The 23,496-nt window shown below is 42.6% G+C and overlaps 1 protein-coding gene across 1 annotated transcript in view; it reads right to left on the bottom strand.

The window, feature by feature from the left end:
* Nucleotides 1-10,298: 10,298 nt before the first annotated feature.
* MOCOS (molybdenum cofactor sulfurase) overlaps nt 10,299-23,496 on the bottom strand; it is a 58,186-nt gene continuing 44,988 nt past the window's right edge. Inside the window, exons 13-15 of the mRNA XM_080821960.1 lie at nt 22,569-22,707; nt 13,254-13,358; nt 10,299-11,093 (exon numbers count right to left, since the gene is read on the bottom strand). Of these exons, the coding sequence (XP_080678086.1) occupies nt 10,962-11,093; nt 13,254-13,358; nt 22,569-22,707 (376 nt within the window). The 3' untranslated portion in view covers nt 10,299-10,961. The remainder of the gene's footprint in view (nt 11,094-13,253; nt 13,359-22,568; nt 22,708-23,496) is intronic.

Below are 23,496 nucleotides of genomic sequence, written 5' to 3' on the forward strand. Positions count from 1 at the left end.
TTTGATCTTCTACTGGTTTCTCCAGAACCAATGATCATTCTAAGATGCGCATTTAATGCGTCACACCTTAGGGTAAAATTCTTACATGCCACCTCCCTTAGCATGACTCACAAGAACCTCTAAGATCTTCCCCAGTCTACCACGCCAGGCTCATCCTGGTCATTCCCTGCTCCTTACCCTGTTTCAAGGCATGGTGAATTTATTACCCTTTCCCAAACATGCTGGGATTTTTCATGGTGAACTTCTCTAATCTGGAACGCTCTACCCTATCTTGTTGGCCACCTAAACCCACTTATCCTTCACCACTCATTTCTAAGGTCAACTCTTTTAGAAAGCCATCTCCAGCTCAACCCCAAACGAGGCTTGTCTCTCTTTGCTTTGTGGTCTCAGACTACTTTCTACATGTCCCTATTGTAGCACTTTTCATACAGGCTTATCTATATTTTACCTATGCTCTACTAAACTATAAACTTCCAGGATTGGAATTTGCCTTACTCAGTTTTAGTTCAAAACTTCTAACAGCAACTGGCACTAAAGTGAAACCTTTAAAATTTTTAATCATGTAAGTTATCCTTAATTCTTTTAAGGATTTTTGCCCCAAAAACTCCCTTGAGACTACTTTTAGCAATGATTTTTTTCTCCTGATTAGTAGTCAATGTTTTTTCCTCAACTTATTTTTTGAAATCATTCTTTTATAGTAATATAATGCTTTCTTTTGATTTAAAAGGTCAAGAGTAATAAGAAGTTATAACAAAAAAAATCAACTCTCGGGGTGCCTGGGTGGCTCAGTGGGTTAAGCCTCTGCCTTCAGCTCAGGTCATGATCCCAGGGTCCTGGGATCGAGCCCCGCATTAGGCTCTCTGCTCAGCGGGGAGCCTGCTTCCCTTCCTCTCTCTCTGCCTCCTCTCTACCTACTTGAGATCTCTGTCTGTCAAATAAATAAATAAAATCTTAAAAAAAAAATCAACTCCCTATTTTACAACCCCCATTCTCATCCCACCATTCCCATCCCACCCCACTTCTCAGAGGCACCTTTTTTTTTTTTAGAGGCACCCATTTCTAAACAATATAAGTACACAGATACATTTTGAACTATGAATTTTAGATAATACATTGGTTTTCTTTCACACTAAATGAGATTTTTGCTTCATTACAGGCCATTCTCCTTTCTCATCTTCCCAAAATAGTTTTCTCACAATTTTAATTAAATTCTTATTCAATGGTTTCTTTAAATGATGATTATGCTAATATTGTTCATTTTTGTGCCAAGTAGTGCACGTGTTTACATGACATTTCTTGTACAACTTTTTGTTTTTCTGAAGTTAATATTTGCTTCAATTTTTTTACTTGCTTTTTTTTTTTTTTTTTTTTTCCTGAACAGCTCGTTAGGTCTTCCCATATCCTGCAACAGCCCTGAAAATGTCTCTTTCAATACTGTCAAATAATTTCTCAGTGTTGTGTTTTCTCTTAAGATATCCTTTTCAGAGATCCTCCCCTGGGTGTCCTTGCTGCTCCTGCTCTCATCTGGAATGTGGCTCTCTCAACCCTATCTTCCTGGAGAGTTCCTTATCTTCTCTTTGTGTGGGAGCCCCTGGTTCCATCACTTGTCTTATTCTTTCTTGACTTTTACTCTCATTTTTTTCAATACATACCCTAGTGTTTTCCTGAAAAGAAAAGTTTTTGATCACTCTTATGTCTGGAAGTATTTGCATTCTCTATCCTCACACTTGTCTCAATGTGGTTGTTTTGCTGGCAAGAATGGCCACAGTAATTCTTCCCACTCCTTTTAGTCCCACCATTTTGCAACCTGACTTTTCCACTTCTTCCATAAAAGGTGGGACTATTTCCATACCCCTTGAATGGAGATGGCTTTGTGACTTGCTTTGACAAATAGGATATATTGAAAGTGGCTTTGTGTGACTTCTGAAATGAGAGATCAAGAAGTTTTACCGCTTCTGCTCTCACCCTCTTAGAATGTTGACCTGAGACTACCATGTAAAGAAACCAGGTCTAGCCTCAGAAAAGTGGTAAGAAAACTACTACTGAAGACTGAGAATATGGTTCTCTATGTTATGTAGCAATAAAACAATTGGCAAAATGACCACCCAACTGCCTACAGTAGTTTGGGAAATGCAAATGTATCTAATGAACTAGCGACTTGGTTGGGGGAGCTCTAGACAGTATGGAAAGTATCTGTTAGGTGCTTCTAACTGCATATAATAATATTCTGTTTGCAAGCAGAATTTAGCAGAAATATAGAAGGCCTAAGTCTTGCTGGGTTGTAAAATAAAATAATCTTTCATCCCCAGTCTGTCCAGCTAGTGATTGACTTTGGTAAAGATCAATTTTTAAATGTGGCTGTAAGACCCTTTGATACGATTGCAGAAAGATTTAAGGCAGTGCCTATTAGATATTCTCATTTAAGCAAAGGGGTTTCTAAGAATTCTAAGGCTGTTACTCCACAGCCTAACAGACCCGAATGAGAAAGAATTATGGATATAGTGTTTGGAACATGGAGTAAATCCTAATAAGATTCATAGAAAATCCACAAAGTTTTTAAGAGTTGTGTTGATGAAATCACAGCAAATTTGGACTAAAAGGGAACTAAAATTCTTCAAAATAAGAAGAAACCTCTGGAATTCCAACCTGCAGTGGATAAGAAACAGGTTAATAAAGCTATTCAGCTTAAACATGGAGCCTTTGTTTTTGTTTGTTGGGTTTTTTTGTTTTGTTTTGTTTGGGAAAGTAAGGATCTATCAGAAGGTGGAGCTAAGAATCTTGGAGAACAGCAAACTTGGGAACCATGACAGGGAATGAAACTGGACCCTACTCCCCAGAGCAGGAACAACAGGCAGCATGGTCCTGCCTGGAGTTCAGAATTGTCATCAGTCAGTGACTGCTGGGTGTCTCACAGTCCCTTTCTTTTTGAATGAAAGTGTATATTCTGTCCCAGTCTCACCATTGTAGATTAGGTGTTTAAGGGGCAGGAAACTTGTCTGTTTAGGTCACAGGTCTCTGGATCAGAGGTGTGGTATCTGAGAAGCTAGCCATGCCTCATCTGCATGCCTACTGGAATAGCAGTTTCCTCATCACCTTTCCAGCCTCTGCCCCAGCCCAGTTCCAAAACCAATACCACACATTTTGGAGTTTCATGATGGTAGCACTTCACTCCTTGGTACTGATTTCTCTTTTATTTAGTCTTTGTTTCATAAAAAACCATCCCAAAAAGTAGTAGCTTAAAACAATAACTGTTTCATTTGTTCTCAATTGCAATTTGGGCTAGATTCAGCTGGGGTCACTCACGCAGTCACACTCATCTGGAAGCTTGACTGGGGCTGGTTGGACTAAGATAGCCTCTGTCTGAACCTGGTAATATGTATTGGCTGTCAGCTAGTTGGTCTAGGGGACTTCGGGTGAGATCGTTCATATCTCCTCCATGTGGCTTCTCCTCCAGGAAGGTAGACCTGGCCTCTTACCACAGGCCGTGTTAGCATAGCATTCTAAGAGTTCAAGAGCAAAAACCACAGGGTCTCTTGAGCCTTAGACTCAGAGTTTATGCTGTGTCACTCATGAACACCAATATATAAGTAAGTGTTGTGGACAACTTTGCAACAATCTCTCACACGTGATATATAATTTCAGGTTAAAAATGATTTTCACTCAGAATTTTGAGGCATTGCTTCATTGTTGCCATTGAGAAAATGATCAATTTTATATATGCAACCTTTTCTTTTCCCACTCTCTGGAAGATTTGGAACCTTCTCTCTATTCCCACTGAATATTCTACACTGAAATTTCATAATGAGGCACCCCAGTATGAGTTCTTTTCCATTCATTATATTGACACTCCCTTAGTATTTTCCACCTAGAAATGCTATTCTTTGTTTTGTGGGAATATTCTTGTTTCATGTTTTTGACCACTTTCTCCCCACAGTTTTTTCCTGTTTGCTCTTTCTGGAACTCCTATTGTTGGGATGTTGGACCACCAAATGGATCCTCTAATTTTCTCAACTTTTCGAATCTGTTAATCTCTTTGACTATTTTGTTCCAGATTTTTGAGGATTTCTTCAACTATATGTGCCTTCTATTTTACTGAATTTTTAATTCCAGCATTCAGGTTTTTAATTTTGGGGAAATCTTTCTTGTTCTCTAATTTTCCTTTTTAGACGTATCTTATTCTTGTCTCCAGGATTTCCCTAACACTATTCATTACATTTTCTTTAAAGTTTTAATTTCATTGCAATGTTTATATGTTCTTTGAGGTGGTTTTTTTTTCTCTTACTTTCAGTCTTTTTCTTTTATAACAGAAGTCATTCTCAAATTCTTGTGATCCTCAGTTGTTCATTCATATTAAAAACTGTCCAGGTATAGAAGAGCTACTTGCCTGGTGGGTTCACTGTAGACCAAGCTGGTAGGCAAGTGGATTTTTCCTTGAGTACCTTTGGGTCTTCTCTGGGATAGTTAACTTTATCCAGAAAAGTTCTTACCAGTACTTCCCTTAACCCTGAGCAAGAAGGGCCCCTGCCTTAGCCTCCATGCTAAGAGGGCCTCACTCTACCCACCACTCCCTACAGGGCAAGGAACCCATAGTACCAAGAGTCCATGCCCACCTGACTCCTCTCTCTCTAGATTCTTCTCCAGGGACCTGGGATCACGGAATCACCTGCCCAAATGACACTGAACATATTTCCAAGGCCTGTGTGTGCTTTTTCCTGAGAGGCACCCCAAGGCCTGAGATGAGGTTAAGGAGTGGCTGTTTGCAGTGGAGCACAGGCAGAATTTAGCTCTATGGGATCAAGTGTCCACACATCGGGGGTTCATGGCTCAGGGCTGAGAAGAAAAAGCGTTCATGGCTCGCAACCAGGGGCTGGGCCAGCTCTCCTTACATCATCCTATTCTTGTGCAGAGTGCCAAGGGATCAGAATATTAAATTCATATCTGTCCTTCTCGCTTGTTATAAAGATGTATTGGTCAAAGTTGGTCGAACACATCTTACTTAACATTTTGATTGACTTATAATTTTTAAATATGTAGAAACGTGGCATATGGGCCCCCATTTGAATGTAGCCCAAGGCCCTACATATGTTGAAATCGGACCTGCATCTTTCTGCCTCCTCAGCTCACTTTCTGGGGTGAGTGGGGGAAGGGGTGGGGTCACTTGTTCACTCTGCAGAGTTTCCCTTAATCTCCCCACTTCCCTTGCTGGACACACTGCTGCTTTCTCTAAATCCTGAAGCCACTCTGGCTCATTTCCTTCAGAATATGCCTGCTCCTCCTTGGAACTGACAAGTAGCCATAAGCACAAGGGGCTACACCAGGGAGGAAAGAGAGTATATTTTTCACGGATGCACCTCGGAGCCCAAGACTAGGGAACCCGCAAAGGCTGGGCCAGCATGTTATTGAAATTCTACAGTTATAAACTGGTACATTTCTATTGGAAACTGTTATGATTATACCCAGCAATATCTTCATAGCTATTGTCCTGGAATCCCACTCAGGTTCCTCGAGAATAATCTAGCAGAAGCAAAAATAAGAGAATAAGTAAATACATGAATAGCTATGTTTAAAAGCGGAGTATATTCCAATCTTACTTATAAAATTAAAAACCAGAAACATATCTTTCAGTAGGGGTATATTTTAATCACTTATAATGCATAAATGCAACTATGCACCCACTTAACATTATGAAGACCATTTTGAAGTATGTCAAATGTTTGGACTAAAACACAGAATACAAAAAGTGTGCATTGACTTCACCCGCTGGAAAGCAATCGTGGAGGGGTAGAAGTGTCCTGAGTGTCCAATTCCCAGTCCTTCTCCATAAGCTGACTGCATCTTTCCTGCTTAAAAAGTCTTAACTAGTTACCTAGTTAGCTTCAAAAAGCAACAAAAAACAAACAGAAACCAAAAACATGTATTTTACCAGACTGTGGATAAACAGGATATGATATTTCCTTGTCCCTATGACAGTAATACTTCCTGATTACTATGCATGTGTCTTAGTCCATTCAGGCAGCTATAACAAAATATCCCAGACTGGGTGGCAAATAAACAACAGAAATTTATTTCTTATACTTGTGGAGACTAGAAGTCAAAGATCAGGGTGCTGGCAGGTTTGGTGTCTGGTGAGATCTTACTCCCTGGTTCACAGATGGCCATCTTCTCACTGTGTCCTCACATGGCGGAAGGAGGGGAGGAAGGTCTCTGAGGTCTCTTTTATAAGGGTGCTAGTCCTATCCGTGAGGGGTCTTTTCTCATGCCTCCGAAAGGCCTCCCGTCCTAATGCCATCACATTGGGGGTTAAGCTTCAACACATGTATTTGGGGGAGACAAAAACATTCAGTCCATAACAATAAACTCCTGGCAACAGTGAGCTCAGACACCCATGTGGGAAGGAAATCTCAGGTCCTGGCCTGAACCAGAGCAGGCAGTGTCCCAGGCAAGTCACTGTCTCAGAGTGATAATGACACAATTAGTTTCCAGCAACAGGTCGGGGAGAAAAAACCAGGACAGGTCTTCACGTGGCTGTTTATTTTAGAAAGTGAATAAAATGTGGTTTATTCTGTAAACTGCAAAAAGCAGGAACAATGTAGCCCTTGAGAGTCTGAGTGGCGCTCAGTAGCACCGGGAAAGGAGAGCAGAAGGCAAACCGGGCAAAGGAGGATCGCTTGCAAAAGTCACAGCGCTGAAGCCTCTCACTTGCACAGACGCCCTTCAAAGCCCTTTCCTATCACATGCGAGTTTACATCCCTTTTTGCACCTAATGTTTATTTTGCATTCTTTTCTTAAGGATGATTTTTAAGGTGTGCAAGCCTCACGCACACAAAACCTAGACCAGCTGTTGAGTACAGTTTCTATATACTAAAACTTGAGAGAGGGAGACAGCCAGACAGGCAGGCAGGTAGACAGAGACAAAGAAAAAGAGAGAAGAGATCTACTTGACAAAACAGCCAATTCAAAGCAGCTTAGTTTTTTTAAAAATCCCAAGAAAATAGGAGACTCCTAAAGAATGGTTGATGCCATGCCAGCAAAAATTCATCTGACTCAGATGCCTGGGTGGCTCAGTTGTTAAGCCTCCAACTCTTGGTTTTGGCTCAGGCCATGATCTCAGGGTCGTGGGATTGACCCCCATAGGGCTCTATGCTCAGTGCAGGGTCTGCTTGAGATTCTCTCCCACTCTGTGTGCCCCTATTCTCCCCACCATGTGTGCTCTCTAAAATATACAAATAAATACAATCTTGGGGAGCCTGGGTGGCTCATTGGGTTAAAGCCTCTGCCTTCGGCTCAGGTAATGATCCCAGAGTCCTGGGATGGAGCCCCGCATCAGGCTCTCTGCTCAGTGGGGAGCCTGCTTCCTCCTCTCACTCTGCTTGCCTCTCTGCCTACTTGTGATCTCTGTCTAATAAATAAATAAATAATAAATACAATCTTTTTTTAAAAAGATTTTTACTTATTTATTTATTTGACAGAGATTGAGAGAGCAGAAGCAAGGGGAGTGGTAGGCAGAGGGAGAGGTAGAAGCAGACTTCCCGCAGAGCAGGGAGCCCGATGCGGGACTCGATCCCAGGACCCTGGGATCATGACCTGAGCTGAAGGCAGACACTTAACCAACTGAGTCACCCAGGTGCCCCAAATAAAATCTTTTTTTTTTTAATTAACTTGACCAAGAAATAATTAAGGAACTAACTTTTAAAGGATTCCAACATCAATAATGAAAAGTTTTCTGGAGCTTCCACTAAGGAAGCCGGGCAGAGAAAAACGCACTAACATTTGCCATCCTTTGGGACTTGCCCTCCCGACCTGAACTACTTTTCATCCTTCTTTAATTAATAAAATCTGCCATTATGGAATGCTGCCACTAGATGGTAGACGTGGGTTACTTGGCATAATTATTTTGGCATTGTGCTAAACACGAACGTTTCCTTTAATTCTTAAATCTGTGAGGTAAGTTTTGTGCTTTTCCTCACTTTTCCGATGAGACTTAGATCTGTTCAATAGCTTGCTCATAGAGAATAAGGTTTGCTATGACTAATTTGGGGGTTTGCCAGGTGAGATACATAGAAGTTAATTCTGTCGACACAAAACGGGTGAATTGGAAAAAGGCTAGAAAGGGTACTCCAGCTTTCTTCCTGCTTGCCTTGTGCCCTGAACTCTCCCTGCAGCTAGAAGAGCCTTGGCCTTTCTCAAAGATATGGGGGCAGGGGGGATCAGAACTCCACCTGCCTGGTGAAGGTTTTATCCTCTCCCAGCGGCCCCAGCAGGCACCTTGCTCAGAGCACTCAGGTGCCCACTAGCATTCAGGTCTAGCAGTGGGTCCCTGCACGAGTGGATCCCCGCTGCTTGTGCGTTCCCTGGCTGCTCCCCACCTCCCACCTGCATAATCGAAAGCTGAGAAAAATGGAGCACCCGTGGTCCCCATGGCTTCTTCTGGTCAGGGAAGGGTCACTCTAAAAAGCAAATGGCACTCACCGGAGCCAGCCTTGCAGTGCTTAACTTCTCTTCCTGCCACTGGAAGTTTGGAGCATGTTACAAAATGGTCTTTTCATCTGTTTCCCTTGCCAAAGGCCCCAAAGGCCAGGGAGAAAAGTGAGTGGGAGTGGACATGGTCGCTTTCTGTCACACAGAGGACATGGCAATGTTCTGACCAGCTTTACAGAGCATTCCCCTTCGCCCCACCCTGCCCCCGCCCCCGCCCCAGGCCAGCCCCCGCACTCCCAGATGTGCCCCTAACCCTTGGGCCACCATCAAAGCAGCATGTCTGGGGCTCCCCTGATATGAACCACCAAGCTCGTGAATACAGAACCTAGCTCTTCCTTTCCTCCCAATCGCCATCCAGTGCAGGGGGAGGCACACAGTAGCCGCCACAGATCGGGAGTGGGACTTTTTTTTTTTAAATAACGTTTTTACTTGTATCAAGTGCAAAGCAATTTGTTTAGTAAACAATATGGTTTTCCTAACTTTACACCCCAAGAAGCTAGAAAAGAGCAAAAAAGCCCAAAGTTAGCAGAAAGAAGGAAATAAGACTAGAACAGAAATAAATGAAATAGAAAAACAGGGCACCTGGGTGGCTCAGTGGTTAAGTATCTGCTTTCAGCTCCGGTCATGATCCTGGGGCCCTGAGATGGAGCCCAGCGTAGGGCTCCCTGCTCATCGGTGAGTCTCCCTCTCTGTGTCCCTCTCCCTCTCCTCCTACCTCTCATCCTCTGCTCATGCTCCCTTTAGTTCTCTCTCTCTCAAATAAATCAAATCTTAAAAAACAAAAAGAAAATAAACACAAGGAAAAAATCAACAAAATTAAGAGTTGGGTTTTTTGAAAGGATAAACAAAATTGATAAACCCTTTGCTAGACTACAGGGGAAAAAAAGAGGACTCAAGTAAAATCAGAAGGAAAGAAGGGTTACAACTGATGGCACAGAAATAAAAGGGATCATAAAAGACTGCTATGAACAATTACACTCCAACGACATGGAGATCCTAGAAGACATGGGTAAATTCCTGGAAACATACACCTTAGTGAGTGTAAATCATGAAGAAATACCAAGTCTGGAAAAACCTATAACAAATACAGATATTGAATCAGTAATCAACAAACCTCCCACCAGAGAAAAGCCCAGGACCAGATGGCTTCACTGGTAAATCCTAACAAACATTTAAAAGAAGAATTAAAGCCAATCCTTTGCAAACTGCTCCCAAAAAATGAAGAAGAGGGGGCACTTCCAAACTCATAGATGCCAGCATTACTTTGACCCAAGACAAACAAAGACACCACAAGAAAGCTATAGGATGATATCCCTAATGAATAAAGATGCAAAACACCTCAACAAAATACTGGCAAAAGGAATCCATTAGCACATTAAAAGGATCATGCCCCATGACCAAGTGGGATTTATCCCTTGAGTGCAAGCACTATTCAATGGATAAAAATCTGTTAATGCAATATATTAACAGAAAAAAGGCTAAAAATTGTATTATCTAAATAGATACATTAAAAGCATTTAACAAAATGTAACACCCTTTCCTGATAAAAACTCTCCACAAACTAGGAATAGAAGGAGCATATCTCAACATGGTAAAGGCCCACAGCTAAACCCATGCTCAATGGTGAAAAACTGGAAGTTCTTACAAAGTAAGAACGCTCACTCTTGCCACGTCCATTCAACACAGTCCTAGTGGGCCTTGCCAGAGCAATTAGGCAATGAATAGATATAAATTGGAAAGGCAGAAGTAAAAGCATCCCGGCTTAGAGAGGACATGATCTTATATACAGAAAACACTAGAGATTCCATTCAAAATCTGTTAGAATAAGTGAATTTAGTGAAGTGGCAGGATATGAAGTTAACATACAAAAATCAGCTGCATTTGTATACACTAAAAATAAACCATCTGAAAAAGAAGTAAGGAAAACAATTCCACTTCCAATAGCATCATAAAGAATAAAATACTTGGGGTGGGGGGTGGTGCCTGGATAGCTCATTTAGTTGAGTGTCTGCTACTCAGGTCATGATCCCAGGGTCCTGGGACAGACCCCCATGTGGGGTTCCCTACTCAGCAGGGGGTCTGCTTCTCCCTCTCCCTTTGCCCCTCCCCCTGCTCATTTTCTCTCTCTCCTTTCTCTCTCAAATAAATAAATAAAAATCTTTTTTAAAAAAGTCATCAAATTAGAGTTATCCTACTTCAAACACATAGGGGAAGGCTGCTGGGTGCAGTACAGCTCTGGGGCTGTGTTCGCTTCACGGAGCACAGAGGCCTCAGAACCGGCCTCCTGAGCCTGGCAGGGCACACAGGGAGAGCAGGAGTTAGAGGAAGTAGACAAGAGCTCCCTCTAACCCCAAGAGAACTCTCCTTGTTCAAAAGATGGAGGTCTACTGAGCCATGTGCCAATCTGAATAAAAGGGGTCAGAGTCGTAAAAGAGAAATTTTAATTTATGCTGAAAAAAGTTTTAGGGGGTAACATCTTGATGTTAGTCAGAAGCAGGTAAATCATGGTGCTCTGCGTTTTCTTTCAACACAGGGAGCACCTGAGAGCCTACAGACAGGAAACGTGGGGAAGACAAGTCCGGAGACATATGCATCAGGTACACTCCGAAGTTCACCTGTGAACAAGACAGCAGCAACAAGCTAGATTATTTTAGCAGTTGAAAAATTTTGTAAATAATAATGCTCAATTAAAATCAAGTCAAATCTTTAAAGACATGTCCTAGAATATGATGAGAAACAGGAATCCCAATTTCAGACAACAAAGATTCTCATTTAAAATGTCCTTTCCCAGGGCTCCTGGGTGGCTCAGTAGGTTAAGCGTCTGCCTTCGGCTCAGGTCATGATCCCCAGGTCCTTGGATCAGGCCCCACATGGGGCTCCCTGCTCAGTGGGGAGCCTGCTTCTCCCTTTCCCACTCCCCCTGCTTGTGTGCTCTTTCCCTGTGTCATATAAATAGTTAAAATCTTTAAAAATAATAATAAAATAAAATCTCCTTTCCCAGGGTGCCTCGGTGACTCAGTTAAATGCTCAGCTCTTGATTTCAGAGTTGATGATGGAGAGATCAAGCCCTGCATGGGGCCTCATGCTGAGTGGGGACTCTGCTTGGGATTCTCTCTCTCCCTTTCCTTCTGCCCCTCTCACCACACACACACCCCTGCTTGCATGCACCGTACACATGCTCTCTCTTTCTTAAACATAAACAAATACACACATACATACATATTATCCTTTCCCAACAGTCACCCCACATCTGTTAATGGCTGGACCCATCCTTCTTTCCTCCTTCCTATATACCCTGAGCTTCTGGTAGGGGGGGCAGAAAACCCGCTCGCTCTCTGCTTCTGACCTCTGCCAGACCAATTTCTGCTCTGTTCCCTGATGTAAAAACTATCTTGTGAAAATAGCAAAATTCTGCATTTTCTTTGATGTGATTTTTTTAAAAATGTGGTGTAGGTTACGTTCTCCAAACTCTCTAGAATAAAGATGGAAGGTCCAAAATACAGAGTTGTGTGAGTCTACTCCAAGTCTGTCATCAATGCAAGTGAGCCATAAGAACCCTTTGGAGCAAGCGATGTGCTCCCAGGCCTGGCCATTGTTGTGATAACATCAGCTGGATGCCCCATGTTCTAGGCCCCAGGCTAGGGGCTGAGGCCAAATTAATTCCTAAAGATTTGTGCACATGTGGGTGAAGGGTACACATGAACTCTCTGTAATCTCTTTGCACACTTTATCTGTAAACCCAAAATTATTCCAAAAATTACTTTAAAAAAAGAAGTGTACACATGAGAATTACAGTGATTCTAAGAAGTACTATTTCCTTCCATGCCCCACAGTATTTGGGCCCACCCATCCCCTCCCCAGGCACCTTGCATGGTGCAGCCTCAAGGTCCCCAGACCCCCAGGTGACATAGTCTGCTTCCACTGAGCGGACTGACACTTGGTAAAAAACTCGAGTGCAGACCATATTTATCCTGCATCCATAGGGAGACTGTGGCAGTTACATACTATGAAGCCAACAAAGTTACATACTATGAAACAAACATTCTATGAAACAAACACAGGAAACAGGGCAGAACATTTTACTGTGAGTTAACCTTCTAATTTACTACTGGAGAGAGAGAGTAATATTTACATTATTTCAGTTAATGTTCAAGAAATGCTCCATGCAGCCTGACTGCTTACCTGGCTTCCTAGAATTCTTGGGAAAACACACACACACACACACACACACACACACACACACACACACACACACACAGAAAGTACTAGCCTAGACATAGCTCTTCCTAAAGAATCAGTCTGTTAGTAGTTCAGTTTCTATCATCTGGCATCCACGAAAACAACATTGGGTCATAGGAAACCTCAAGAAGACATCTTACAGGGCTTCTGAGAGTGAAATTTACTGAATTTGTCCGTGCAGCCACTCTACTCACTAGAGGGCATTTTATGCTCATGAGACATCCGTGGTGAAGAAAATAATGATCAAGACAATAAAATTACTTTGCTTATTTACTCATTTCTTATTTATACCCCAGATCTCTTCACTGAAATTTGAGAGTACCAAATTATAAGACTCAAAAAGGTAAAGAAATGGAGGGAAATGAAAAACAAGATGGCGCCGTGGAAGAGGTCAGAATCTTAATGGTAGCCCATCAGCCGTAGAAGGTCTTCCCACTTCTAAAATGTACTCAGCACTATTACTCAGAACTACAGTTCTGGTGTGGATTACAAGCCAGGATCTTAAAAAAAGTGTCATAGCTTGCAATCATGCTTACCTTTCTCTCACGACTCTCAGAAAGTTTTTGGAAAACATTTTGGTTTCGCTGCCCTGTTTCCTGGTTGATGCAAATCATCTGGCATCTGTGACAAGGCCCTGAAACCTGGCAGGTGAGAAGGGAAAAGACAACATTTCCATGAAAGTGACCAGACACTCCCACTGGGCAGGGAGGAAGCTGGGTATGAGAGGACAGGTTGTAAGAGGCAGAATCCAGCCCCAATCACACACGGGGCTCATACTCTGACTGCAAGGAGCCAGAACGGGGCACCTCCTCACAGGGTCCTGGGGAATCGTCCATGTTTGCTCATCAGCTGAAAAGCTGCTGCTTCAGGGTTTTGTAGAGAAAGAAAAGAGTGGTTGCAGATCTTGGATGGTTATCTCCGGTTTCTTCCTGGATCCTCCCAGGAAGAAAAGAACTAACTGATCATAAGGTAAACTAGGAGAAAATAAACATCCACGGCCCCAGCACAGAGTCACCAGTAAGAATCCTACTGTGTCCATGATCTTCTGACCCAGAAATTTCACTACTAGGAATTTCACAGAAGAAAAGAACCACAGCTGGGGCACCTGGGTGGCAGAGTCAGTTGAGTGTCTGACTCTTGGTTTTGGCTCAGGTCATGATCTCAGGATTATGAGATCGAGCCCCACATGTGGCCTCTGTGCTCAGCTCCGAGTCTGCTTGAGACTGTCTCCTTCTCCCTCTGCCCATCCTGCTTGTAAAGGCACTTTATTTCAAATAAACAAATCTTTAGAAAAGAAAATAAACAAATCACAAGTACAAACAAAGATTCACGTACAAGGATCATTCTCACATTATATGTAGTAGGGGAAATCTGGGAGTATCTTAAACATCAAACAGTAGAGAAGAATGGCCACACTCCATGTATGTATCATGCAGGATTAAAATTAATCTAGAAAGGGCTTTAAATAAAAGGGGAAGTATTTATGTTTATAACTGAGATAAGTAGGAAACAAAATCACATGTGTATTCATATATATATATATATGCATATACAGTGTCTTAACAGGGGTCATACCATATGGTAGAATGTCTATTAGTTTGTCATGAGCATGAATTGCTCTACAACGAGAAAATCACCCATAAATGTTAACACAAAAGAAGAAAGTATGCACTCAGCAGTGACAAAACGCTGCTTTTTTTTTTGTGCATATAAAAAGGGCAAAGGCACTTGATTTTCTCCTTCAGATCTCTGCTCACTCATGGGCAAACACAAAGTATGCACTGAAATCAGAAACAACTAAATGTGGATGTTTCTTGGCCTGTTCCGATTGCTCTCCTTCTGTCTGGTGGGCACCAAGCCAGGGGAAATATAACCTCACTGTGGTACCAAAGTCAGGATGCGCAGGCCTCCATAAGCAGCGAGGGGGTGTTGTACGGGGCTCTGTCCATCACTGGCCCTGCTCCCGGGCTTCTCTCAAAGCCTCATTTCATCATCCAGCCCCTTAGCTTGATTCAGTAAGGATTCCAGATACTATTTCTAGGATGCAAAGCCCAGACCTGGCACTTAGTCATGCTGAGACGTGGAAGCCCTCATGATTATACATAAGAATCCCTCAGATGGAATAAGACTTCCATTAGATCAGAAGACTAAACCCTCCAGGATCAAGGACAGAACATTCTATTTTCTCTGCCTAGAATATTATGATTTCCAGGCCAAGACCCCTCTGAGGCTGCTGAGCCATGACCCTCAGAAGAGATGTCCCCAGCAAAGGTGGCCCTGAGAGGAAAGTATATAGCAATACAAGCCTTTCTCAAGAAACAAGAAAGGTCTCAAGTACACAACCTAACCCTACACCTAAAGGAGCTAGAGAAAGAACAGTAAAGAAAGCCTAAACCCAGCAAGAGAAGATAAATAATAAAGATCAGAGCAGAAATCAGTGAAATAGAAACCGAAAAAATGGTAGAACAGATCAACAAAACTAGGAGCTGGTTCTTTGAAAGAATTAATAAGATTGATAAACCCCTGGCCAGACTTATCAAAAAGAAAAGAGAAAGGACCCAAATTAATAAAATCATGAGTGATAGAGGAGAGATCACAACCAACACCAAATAAATACAAACAATTATAAGAACATATTATGAGCAACTATACACCAGCAAATTTGACAATCTGGAAGAAATGGATGAATTCCTAGAGACATATAAACTATCAAAACTGAACCAGGAAGAAACAGAAAACCTGAACAGACCCATAACCACTAATGAGATTGAAGCAGTCATCAAAAATCTCCCAACAAACAAGAGTCCAGGGCCATTCAGCTTCCCAGGGGAATTCCACCAGACATTTAAAGAAGATTAATACCTATTCATCTGAAACTGTCCCAAAAAATAGAAATGGAAGGAAAACTTCCAAACTCATTTTATGAGGCCAGCATTACCTTGATCCCCAAACCAGACAAAGACCCCATCAAAAAGGAGAATTACAGACCAATATCCCTGATGAACACGGATGCAAAAATTCTCACCAAAATACTAGCCAATAGGATCCAACAGTACATTAAAAGGATTATTCATCACGACCAAGTGGGATTTATTCCTGGGCTGTAAGGTTGGTTCAATATCCACAAGTCAATCAATGTGATACAATACATCAATAAAAGAAAGAACAAGAACCATATGATACCCTCAATAGATGCTGAAAAAGCATCTGACAAAGTACAGCATCCTTTCTTTTTTTTTTATTTCTTTTTTTTTTTTTAATTTATTGGACAGACAGAGATCACAAGTAGGCAGAGAGGCAGGCAGAGAAACAGGCTCGGAGCAGAGAGCCCGATGCAGGGCTCAATCCCAGGACCCTGGGATCATGACCTGAGCTGAAGGCAGAGGCTTTTAACCCACTGAGCCACCCAGGTGCCCCACAGCATCCTTTCTTGATCAAAACTCTTCAAAGTGTAGGGATAGAGGGTACATACCTCAATATCATCAAAGCCATCTATGAAAAACCCACAGTGAATATCATTCTCAATGGGAAAAAACTGAGACCTTTTCCACTAAGATCAGGATGTCCACTATCACCACTGCTATTCAACATAGTACTAGAAGTCCTAGCCTCAGCAATCAGACAACAAAAAGAAATTAAAAGCATCCAAATTGGCAAAGAAGTCAAACTCTCACTCTTTGCAGATGATATGATACTTTATGTGAAAAACCTAAAAGACTTGATTCCAAAACTGCTAGAACTCATACAGGAATTCAGTGAAGTGGCAGGATATAAAATCAATGCACAGAAATCAGTTGCATTTATATATACCAACAATAAGACAGAAGAAAGAGAAATTAAGGAGTCGATCCCATTTACAATTGCACCCAACACCATAAGATACCTAGTAATAAACCTAACCAAAGAGGCCAAGAATCTGTACTCAAAAAAGTATAAAGTACTCAGGAAAAAATTGAGGAAGACACAAAGAAATGGAAAAATGTTCCATGCTCATGGATTGGAAGAACAAATATTGTGAAAATGTCTATGCTAACTAAAGCAATCTACACATTTAATGCAATCCCTATCAAAATCCCATCCATTTTTTTCAAAGAAATGGAACAAATAATCCTAAAATTTATATGGAACCAGAGAAGACCCTGAATAGCCAGAGGAATGTTGAAAAAGAAAACCAAAGTTGGTGGCATCACAATTCCAGACTTCAAGCTCTATCACAAAGCTATAATCATCAAGACAGTATGGTACTGGCACAAAAACAGACACATAGATCAATGGAACAGAACAGAGAGCACAGAAATAGACCCTCAACTCTATGGTCAACTAATCTTTGACAAAGCAGGAAAGAATGTCCAATGGAACAAAGAAAGTCTCTTTGACAAATGGTGTTGGGAAAATTGGACAGCCACACACAGAAGAATGAAACTGGACTGTTTCCTTACACCACACACAAAAATAGAATCAAAATGGATGAAAGACCTCAATGTGAGACAGGAATCCATCAAAATCCTTGAGGAGAACACAGGCAGCAAACTCTTCAACCTCAGCCACAGCAACTTCTTCCTGGAAACATTGCCAAGGGCAAGGGAAGCAAGGGCAAAAATGATCTATTGGGACTTCATCAAGATCAAAGTTTTTTGCACAGCAAAGGAAACAGTCAACAAAACCAAAAGACAACTGACAGAATGGGAGGAGATATTTGCAAATGACATATCAGATAAAGGGCTAGTATCCAAAATATATGAAAAATTTATCAAACTCAACACCCAAAGAACAAATAATCCAATCAAGAAATGGGCAGAAGAAAATACATTATATGTTTATAAAAAAATAAAAAAGAAATTAAAAAAAAAAAAAAGAAATGGGCAGAAGACATGAACAGACATTTCTGCAAAGAAGACATCCAGATGGCCAACAGACTCATGAAAAGGTGTTCAATATCACTTGGCATCTGGGAAATACAAATCAAAACCACAATGAGATACCACCTCACACCAGTTAGAATGGCTAAAATTAACCAGTCAAGAAACAACAGGCATTGGTGATGCGGAAAAAGGGGAACCTTCCTACACTGTTGGTGGGAATGAAGGCTGGTACAGCCACTCTAGAAAACAGCACGGAGGTTCTTCAAAAAGTTGAAAATAGAGCTACCCTACAACCCAGCAATCGCACTACTGGGTATTTACCCTAAAGATACAAATGTAGTGATCCGAAGGGGCACGTGCACCCCGATGTTTATAGCAGCAATGTCCACAATAGCCAAACAACTATGGAAAGAACCTAGATGTCCATCAATAGATGAATGGATAAAGAAGATATGGTATATATGTATATATATATGTGTACACACACACACACACACACACACACACACACACACACACACACACAATGGAATAGTATGCAGCCATCAAAAGAAATGAAATCTTGCCATTTGCAAAGACGTGGATGGAACTAGAGGGTATTACATTGAGTGAAATAAGTTATTCAGAGAAAGACAATTATCATATGATCTCTCTGATATAAGGAATTTGAAAGGCAGGATGGGGGGTTGTGGGGGTAGGGAAAGAAAAAAATTAAGCAAGATGGTATCAGGAGGGAGACAAACCATGAGACTCTTAATCTCACAAAACAAACTGAGGGTTGCTGAGGGGTAGGGGGTGGAGGGATAGGGTGGCTGGGGGATGGATTCTGGGGAGGGTATGCACTATGCTGTGAAGTGTGTAAGCCTGATGATTCACAGACCTGTACCCCTGGGGCTAATAATACATTATATGTTAATTAAAAAAAAGAAGAAGAAGAAGAAGAGATGTCCCACAGAAGGGATGTCCCACCAGCCCTGGACCCAGGGGCCCCATCTAACAGACAACACTTCAAGTAAAAATCCTGTCACTTTGGTAAAGACTCTCTTAAAAGAGTTTCACAAACTGGCAGAAGGAAAGATATTTTCCAGGTACTTTATAACACCAAGATAAAGAAATCAATTTTCTTAAAACATTGTCATTTTTAAGCTTTTTTTTTCTAGTACTCTTTTATCCATTGGGATTTTTTTAAAAAATTGTTTACAACGGGGCGCCTGGGTGGCTCAGTGGGTTAAAGCCTCTGCCTTCGGCTCAGGTCATGATCCCAGGGTCCTGGGATCTCTGGGGCTCTCTGCTCAGCAGGGAGCCTGCTTCCTCCTTTCTCTCTGCCTGCCTCTCTGCCTACTTGTAATCTCTGTCTGTCAAATAAATAAATAAAATCTTTTTTTAAAAATTGTTTACAAGGATACATGTTCTTTGAAAAATAACTCAAATGACACAGAAGCTTTAAGAATTAAAAGAGGAGCTCCTGGGTGGTTCAGTTGGTTAAACGTCTGCCTTCAGCTCAGGTCACGATCCTAGGGTCTGGGGTAGCAGGATTGAGCTCAGCATGGGGCTCCCTGCCCAATGGGGAGCCTGCTTCTTCCTCTCCCTCTGCCTGTTGCTCCCCACTGCGTGTGCTTTCTCACTCTCTTTCAAATAAATAAATAAAATCTTAAAAAAAGAATTAGAAGAGAAAGCACTCAGCAGAGGCCTCCCTCTCTGTCCCCAGAGGCAAGCAGCTGCTAGCAAGGCTTGAGTTTGCTCTGGACACTGGCTTACAGCAGGACACTCCCTGGGCTCTCAGAGGCCACCTCGTGCCCTCCCTGTTGGCACGACTTCACAATACATATTGGACACCCTCCCATGTGTGTACTCAGAGACGACCCCATTCTTGGGCTTTGCCACGATGCCTGGCATTCCTGGGGACTGATGTTCCCTATTATTCTATGAAGCCATGTAAACAGTTTCTAATTCTTTGCTCTTGTCACTGATATTGTGATAAAGGTCTTAATCCACATAACCTTCTTTGCCGTTTAACATTTTTTAGCATCGGTCTCTTTAAATGAGATTCTAAATTTACCCTAAAGATAAAGGCAACAGGTATCAAAGTTTTAATGACTTGATGATCCCCAGGGAAAAATTACTTTCCAAAAGAGATGTGCTAGATCTTTTGCACTGCCAACAGCCTCCGCTTCAGTACTAGCATCGGCCACTGTCTTTTAAGCAGTTAGTTTTTAGAAGACACAGTACTAAGTACAGTTGCTACTTTTTAGTGCCTACACAAAACTACATTGTATACATATAGCAACAACTTATTTAACCAATCTCCCTTTTGTAGATACACAGGATGTCCTCCAATTTTTCATATTTATAAAAGCACTACAATAAGCAAGATTGTAATGTTGCTCTGCACTCTTGTATGACTATATTTTATGGAATAGATTTCTGCCAGTGAAAGTATTGGGCCAAAGGGCTGGCATATTTTCACTTTTATTAGTGAATGTTTATTAAGAGCCGTGACCTTAAAAAAAGCAAAGCATCTCAGAAAAGTTTCTTAAAGACTCTTTCCCATAAACTTGAGAGGCAGGGTTCGGGGTCATAGGGGGTAGGGAGGGAAAAAATGAAACGAGATGGGACTTGTTTGATCATGAGATCAAGAGACTCTTGATCTCATGAAACAAACTGAGGGTTGCTGGCGAGGTGGGGGGGCGGGGGGCGGGAATAGGGTGGCTGGGTGATGGACTTTGGGGAGGGTATGTGCTATGGTGAGCACTGTGAAGTGTGTAAGCCTGATGATTCACAGACCTGTACCCGTGAAGCAAATCATACATTATATGTTAATTAAAAAAAAAAAAAGTAAGAACACAATTGGCCAAGAGAAATGGAGGAGGTAGAAACAAAATTCTTAGTCTGGAGTATTATCTCCTTTATTGGGGAGATTTAGGGATTAGGAGGGATTTCGGGTCACCGTACTCATACCTATGGTCTTGGCATACTTATTAGTAATACTCCATTTATCGTAAGGTCACCTAGGATAAGGAGAAAGACCTGAATATCTAAAATGCCAAAAGGCAAACAGATTGGTCCCTGGCTAAGAGAGTAAGCAAGAAACACCTCGGATTTTCAAATCAAAGGCTAAAGATTGTCGGTCATTGTTATGGAAATTTTGCAATCCTTCTAGTCTGCTGCTTCATCTCAGGAACGGTAGGCGCACTCTGGAGTGACAGACACAGTCAACAAGCAAGAAGGAAAGCGATGAAATGAAACGGTGCCCAGACACAAGATTCACAGATGTGGGGCGTGCACACAGAGGTGAGGAGAGAGAGGATGAAGGAGAGAAAAAATAAAGATTTGAGGCCTACCAAAAAAAAAAAAAAAGACTCTTTCCTGTATTTCTGTCCCCTGGTACCTGAAGAGGCACAGGTGTTCTTGTTTTCAGGACTCATTGTGACCGTGAAAGTAAGCTAGTTCAAGTTCTTTCGCTTTCTTCTTTTCTTCCTTTATTTCTCCCTCCTTCTCTCCATTTATCAAACACCATAGATTAATGCCTTTTTGGTATCAGGCAGGATACGTGAGAGCAAGTGTTTTAAAGACACAGCAGGGACACAGCAATGGGAAGTAAGAAGGAGAAGAGGCAGGGATGGGGGGGCGGGAGGGGGGAAGGTTGGTGCCAGAGACAGGTCTATGGGAGTGAATGTCAGACAGAGAAGAGATTGCTTTCTTCAAGGGGAAGTGGCTGCCAGGATAAGAGGAACTTTGGGGAGTAAAATGGATAAAAGAAATTCTTTAGGACTTTTTTGCGCCATGCAATTCAACTGCCCTCCAAAACCTCAGACCTCTGACATTCTTCAGTAAAGATTTCGGTGCTTGTTTCCTGCTTTTCTGGATATTGCAGTGCTGTTCCTTCCAAATGCAGAGCGGGGACACAGGGTAGCCCCATGACAGCCACTTACACCATCGAATAATAACACTCCTATCACAATAATTTCACCCCTCACTAAGAACAGAGCACATTCCCTGCAGATGACCCATTCTTCCGTCCCTAGCTCTTCCTTATCTTTCCTGTCTACTCGTTCTCTCAACAGCTCCTGAGCATGTTGAGTCCTGAGACCAGGACTGTTCTGGGCTTTAGAGGGACAGCAGGAAACAAAACATACTTGGGCCACCCCCCTTGTGTGCTCTGAAGGAATACACAGGTGCCACGCAGAATCGAACCTTCCCAAGGAGGGGACATCTGAGTGGAGGCCCTAAGTGACTGCAGGAAGAGCGTGCCAGGCAGAAGGGACAGCAGGAGCAAAGGCACTGAGACAGGAAGCATGGCACGTTTAGGAAATGGAGAGAAGGGCGGTATGGCAGGCGGGGGAGGGCTAGCGAGCTCCCAGACACTGGAGAGGTGAGAGGGCTCAGGTTTCAGGGGCCCTCATTGGCTCCAAGGAAGAATGCAGGTTTTAGCCTAAGACTTCCTCCCATCCCACGTGATTTGGGGAGCTCAGAGGCTGGGTAGAGAGGGCAGGCCATGGCTTTGCCTCTGACGACAAGCTCCTCCACAAGGGCTGGCAAGGCCAGAAGGCAGAGTAAGGGAAGAAGGTGGAGTGACCGTGGGCACTGAGGGACCACCAGGTGTCTGGGTCTTCCTCCACAAGCCCCGGACGGCAGGAAAGTCCAACAGGTTCCGAGGATAAAGTTCTCGCGGACACAAGCATTCTAAGAAAACAGAGTTTAAGCCTAAGCACAGTGATGTGGTGAGGAGACACTGAGCTCACGATCACCAGTACACTACATATTTTCTCTGCCCCATGGAAGGGACCGCTGCCACCCTCGTGGGGAATAAGCCGTGGGTCCTTCCAGAGGAAGCCCCAGAATGCAGATGTCACAAACCCTCCTGCTGAAGTTTGGCGGGGCAGAGTCAAAGCCAGGGAGGGCTTCCCGCCTACCACCCTCCTGGCCTCAGATAGAGGTCAGTTTCCATTCGCAACCCTTGAGGAAGGAACCGAACTTCCCCCAGCTCACCTGGAAATGCAAGGAACCAATTGAAATCTCATCCCACTTCTCTTCTTCAAAAGCCCTTGTTCCATTGGTAATAATATTGGCACGGAACCGTGAGATGAGGTCTTCCATTGGGAATAATTCCTCCTTTCCATTCTCACCACTGCTTAAGACATATCAAATGGGGGGGGGATGGGGAGGAGTGGATAATTGCACTGTTGTAATTGTCCAACATTTCTAGCACTCGATGCCTGACTTCACCAACTGTCCTCTGGCCTGAAGCCTAGATGATCAGAACAAGCTTCTACCACAAGTGGAAGGCCAACAGACACCCATCTGTTAAACAGACCTTGAGGGTGCCCCCTGGGAGATAGTCCCACCTCCATGGACAGGCCTCCTAGAGCTGGTGGCAAGGGTGAGTAGATCTTAGCTGAAGAGATGAAGGACTCTGGAAACCAAGTGAACGGGGGTCAAGTGAACCAGCTTCTATATAAATACCCATTCTACAGGGTGAGTCTGGACGAGGCGTTTAGGGAGCATCGATAGGCTTAATTACCAAGGACCTATAATGTTCCAAGAGCTCATACTCTTTTTGGATATTAGAACATCACAAAGCAACAGCAAGTACATTCCCCACAGAGGACAGACTGGTGGTTACCAGAGGCGGAGGTGGGAGCAGGCAAAATGGGTGAAGGGAGTCGAAAGATACAAGCTTCCAGTCCTAAAATACCTACGTCACAGGGATGTAACCTATATGCTATATGCTATATGCTATATAACCAGCATGATGACTATGGTTATTAACACTGTGCTGCATATTTGGGAGTTGCTAAGAGAAAATCTTAAAAGCTCCCATCACAAGAAAAAGAATTATCAACTACATATGGGGGCAGATGTTAAGCAAACTTATTGTGGGGATTGTTTCTCAATATATATAAATATTGAATCATTA

Source organism: Martes martes, assembly GCF_963455335.1.
Source record: "Martes martes genome assembly, chromosome: 13".
Classification (NCBI taxonomy): Eukaryota; Metazoa; Chordata; class Mammalia; order Carnivora; family Mustelidae; genus Martes; species Martes martes.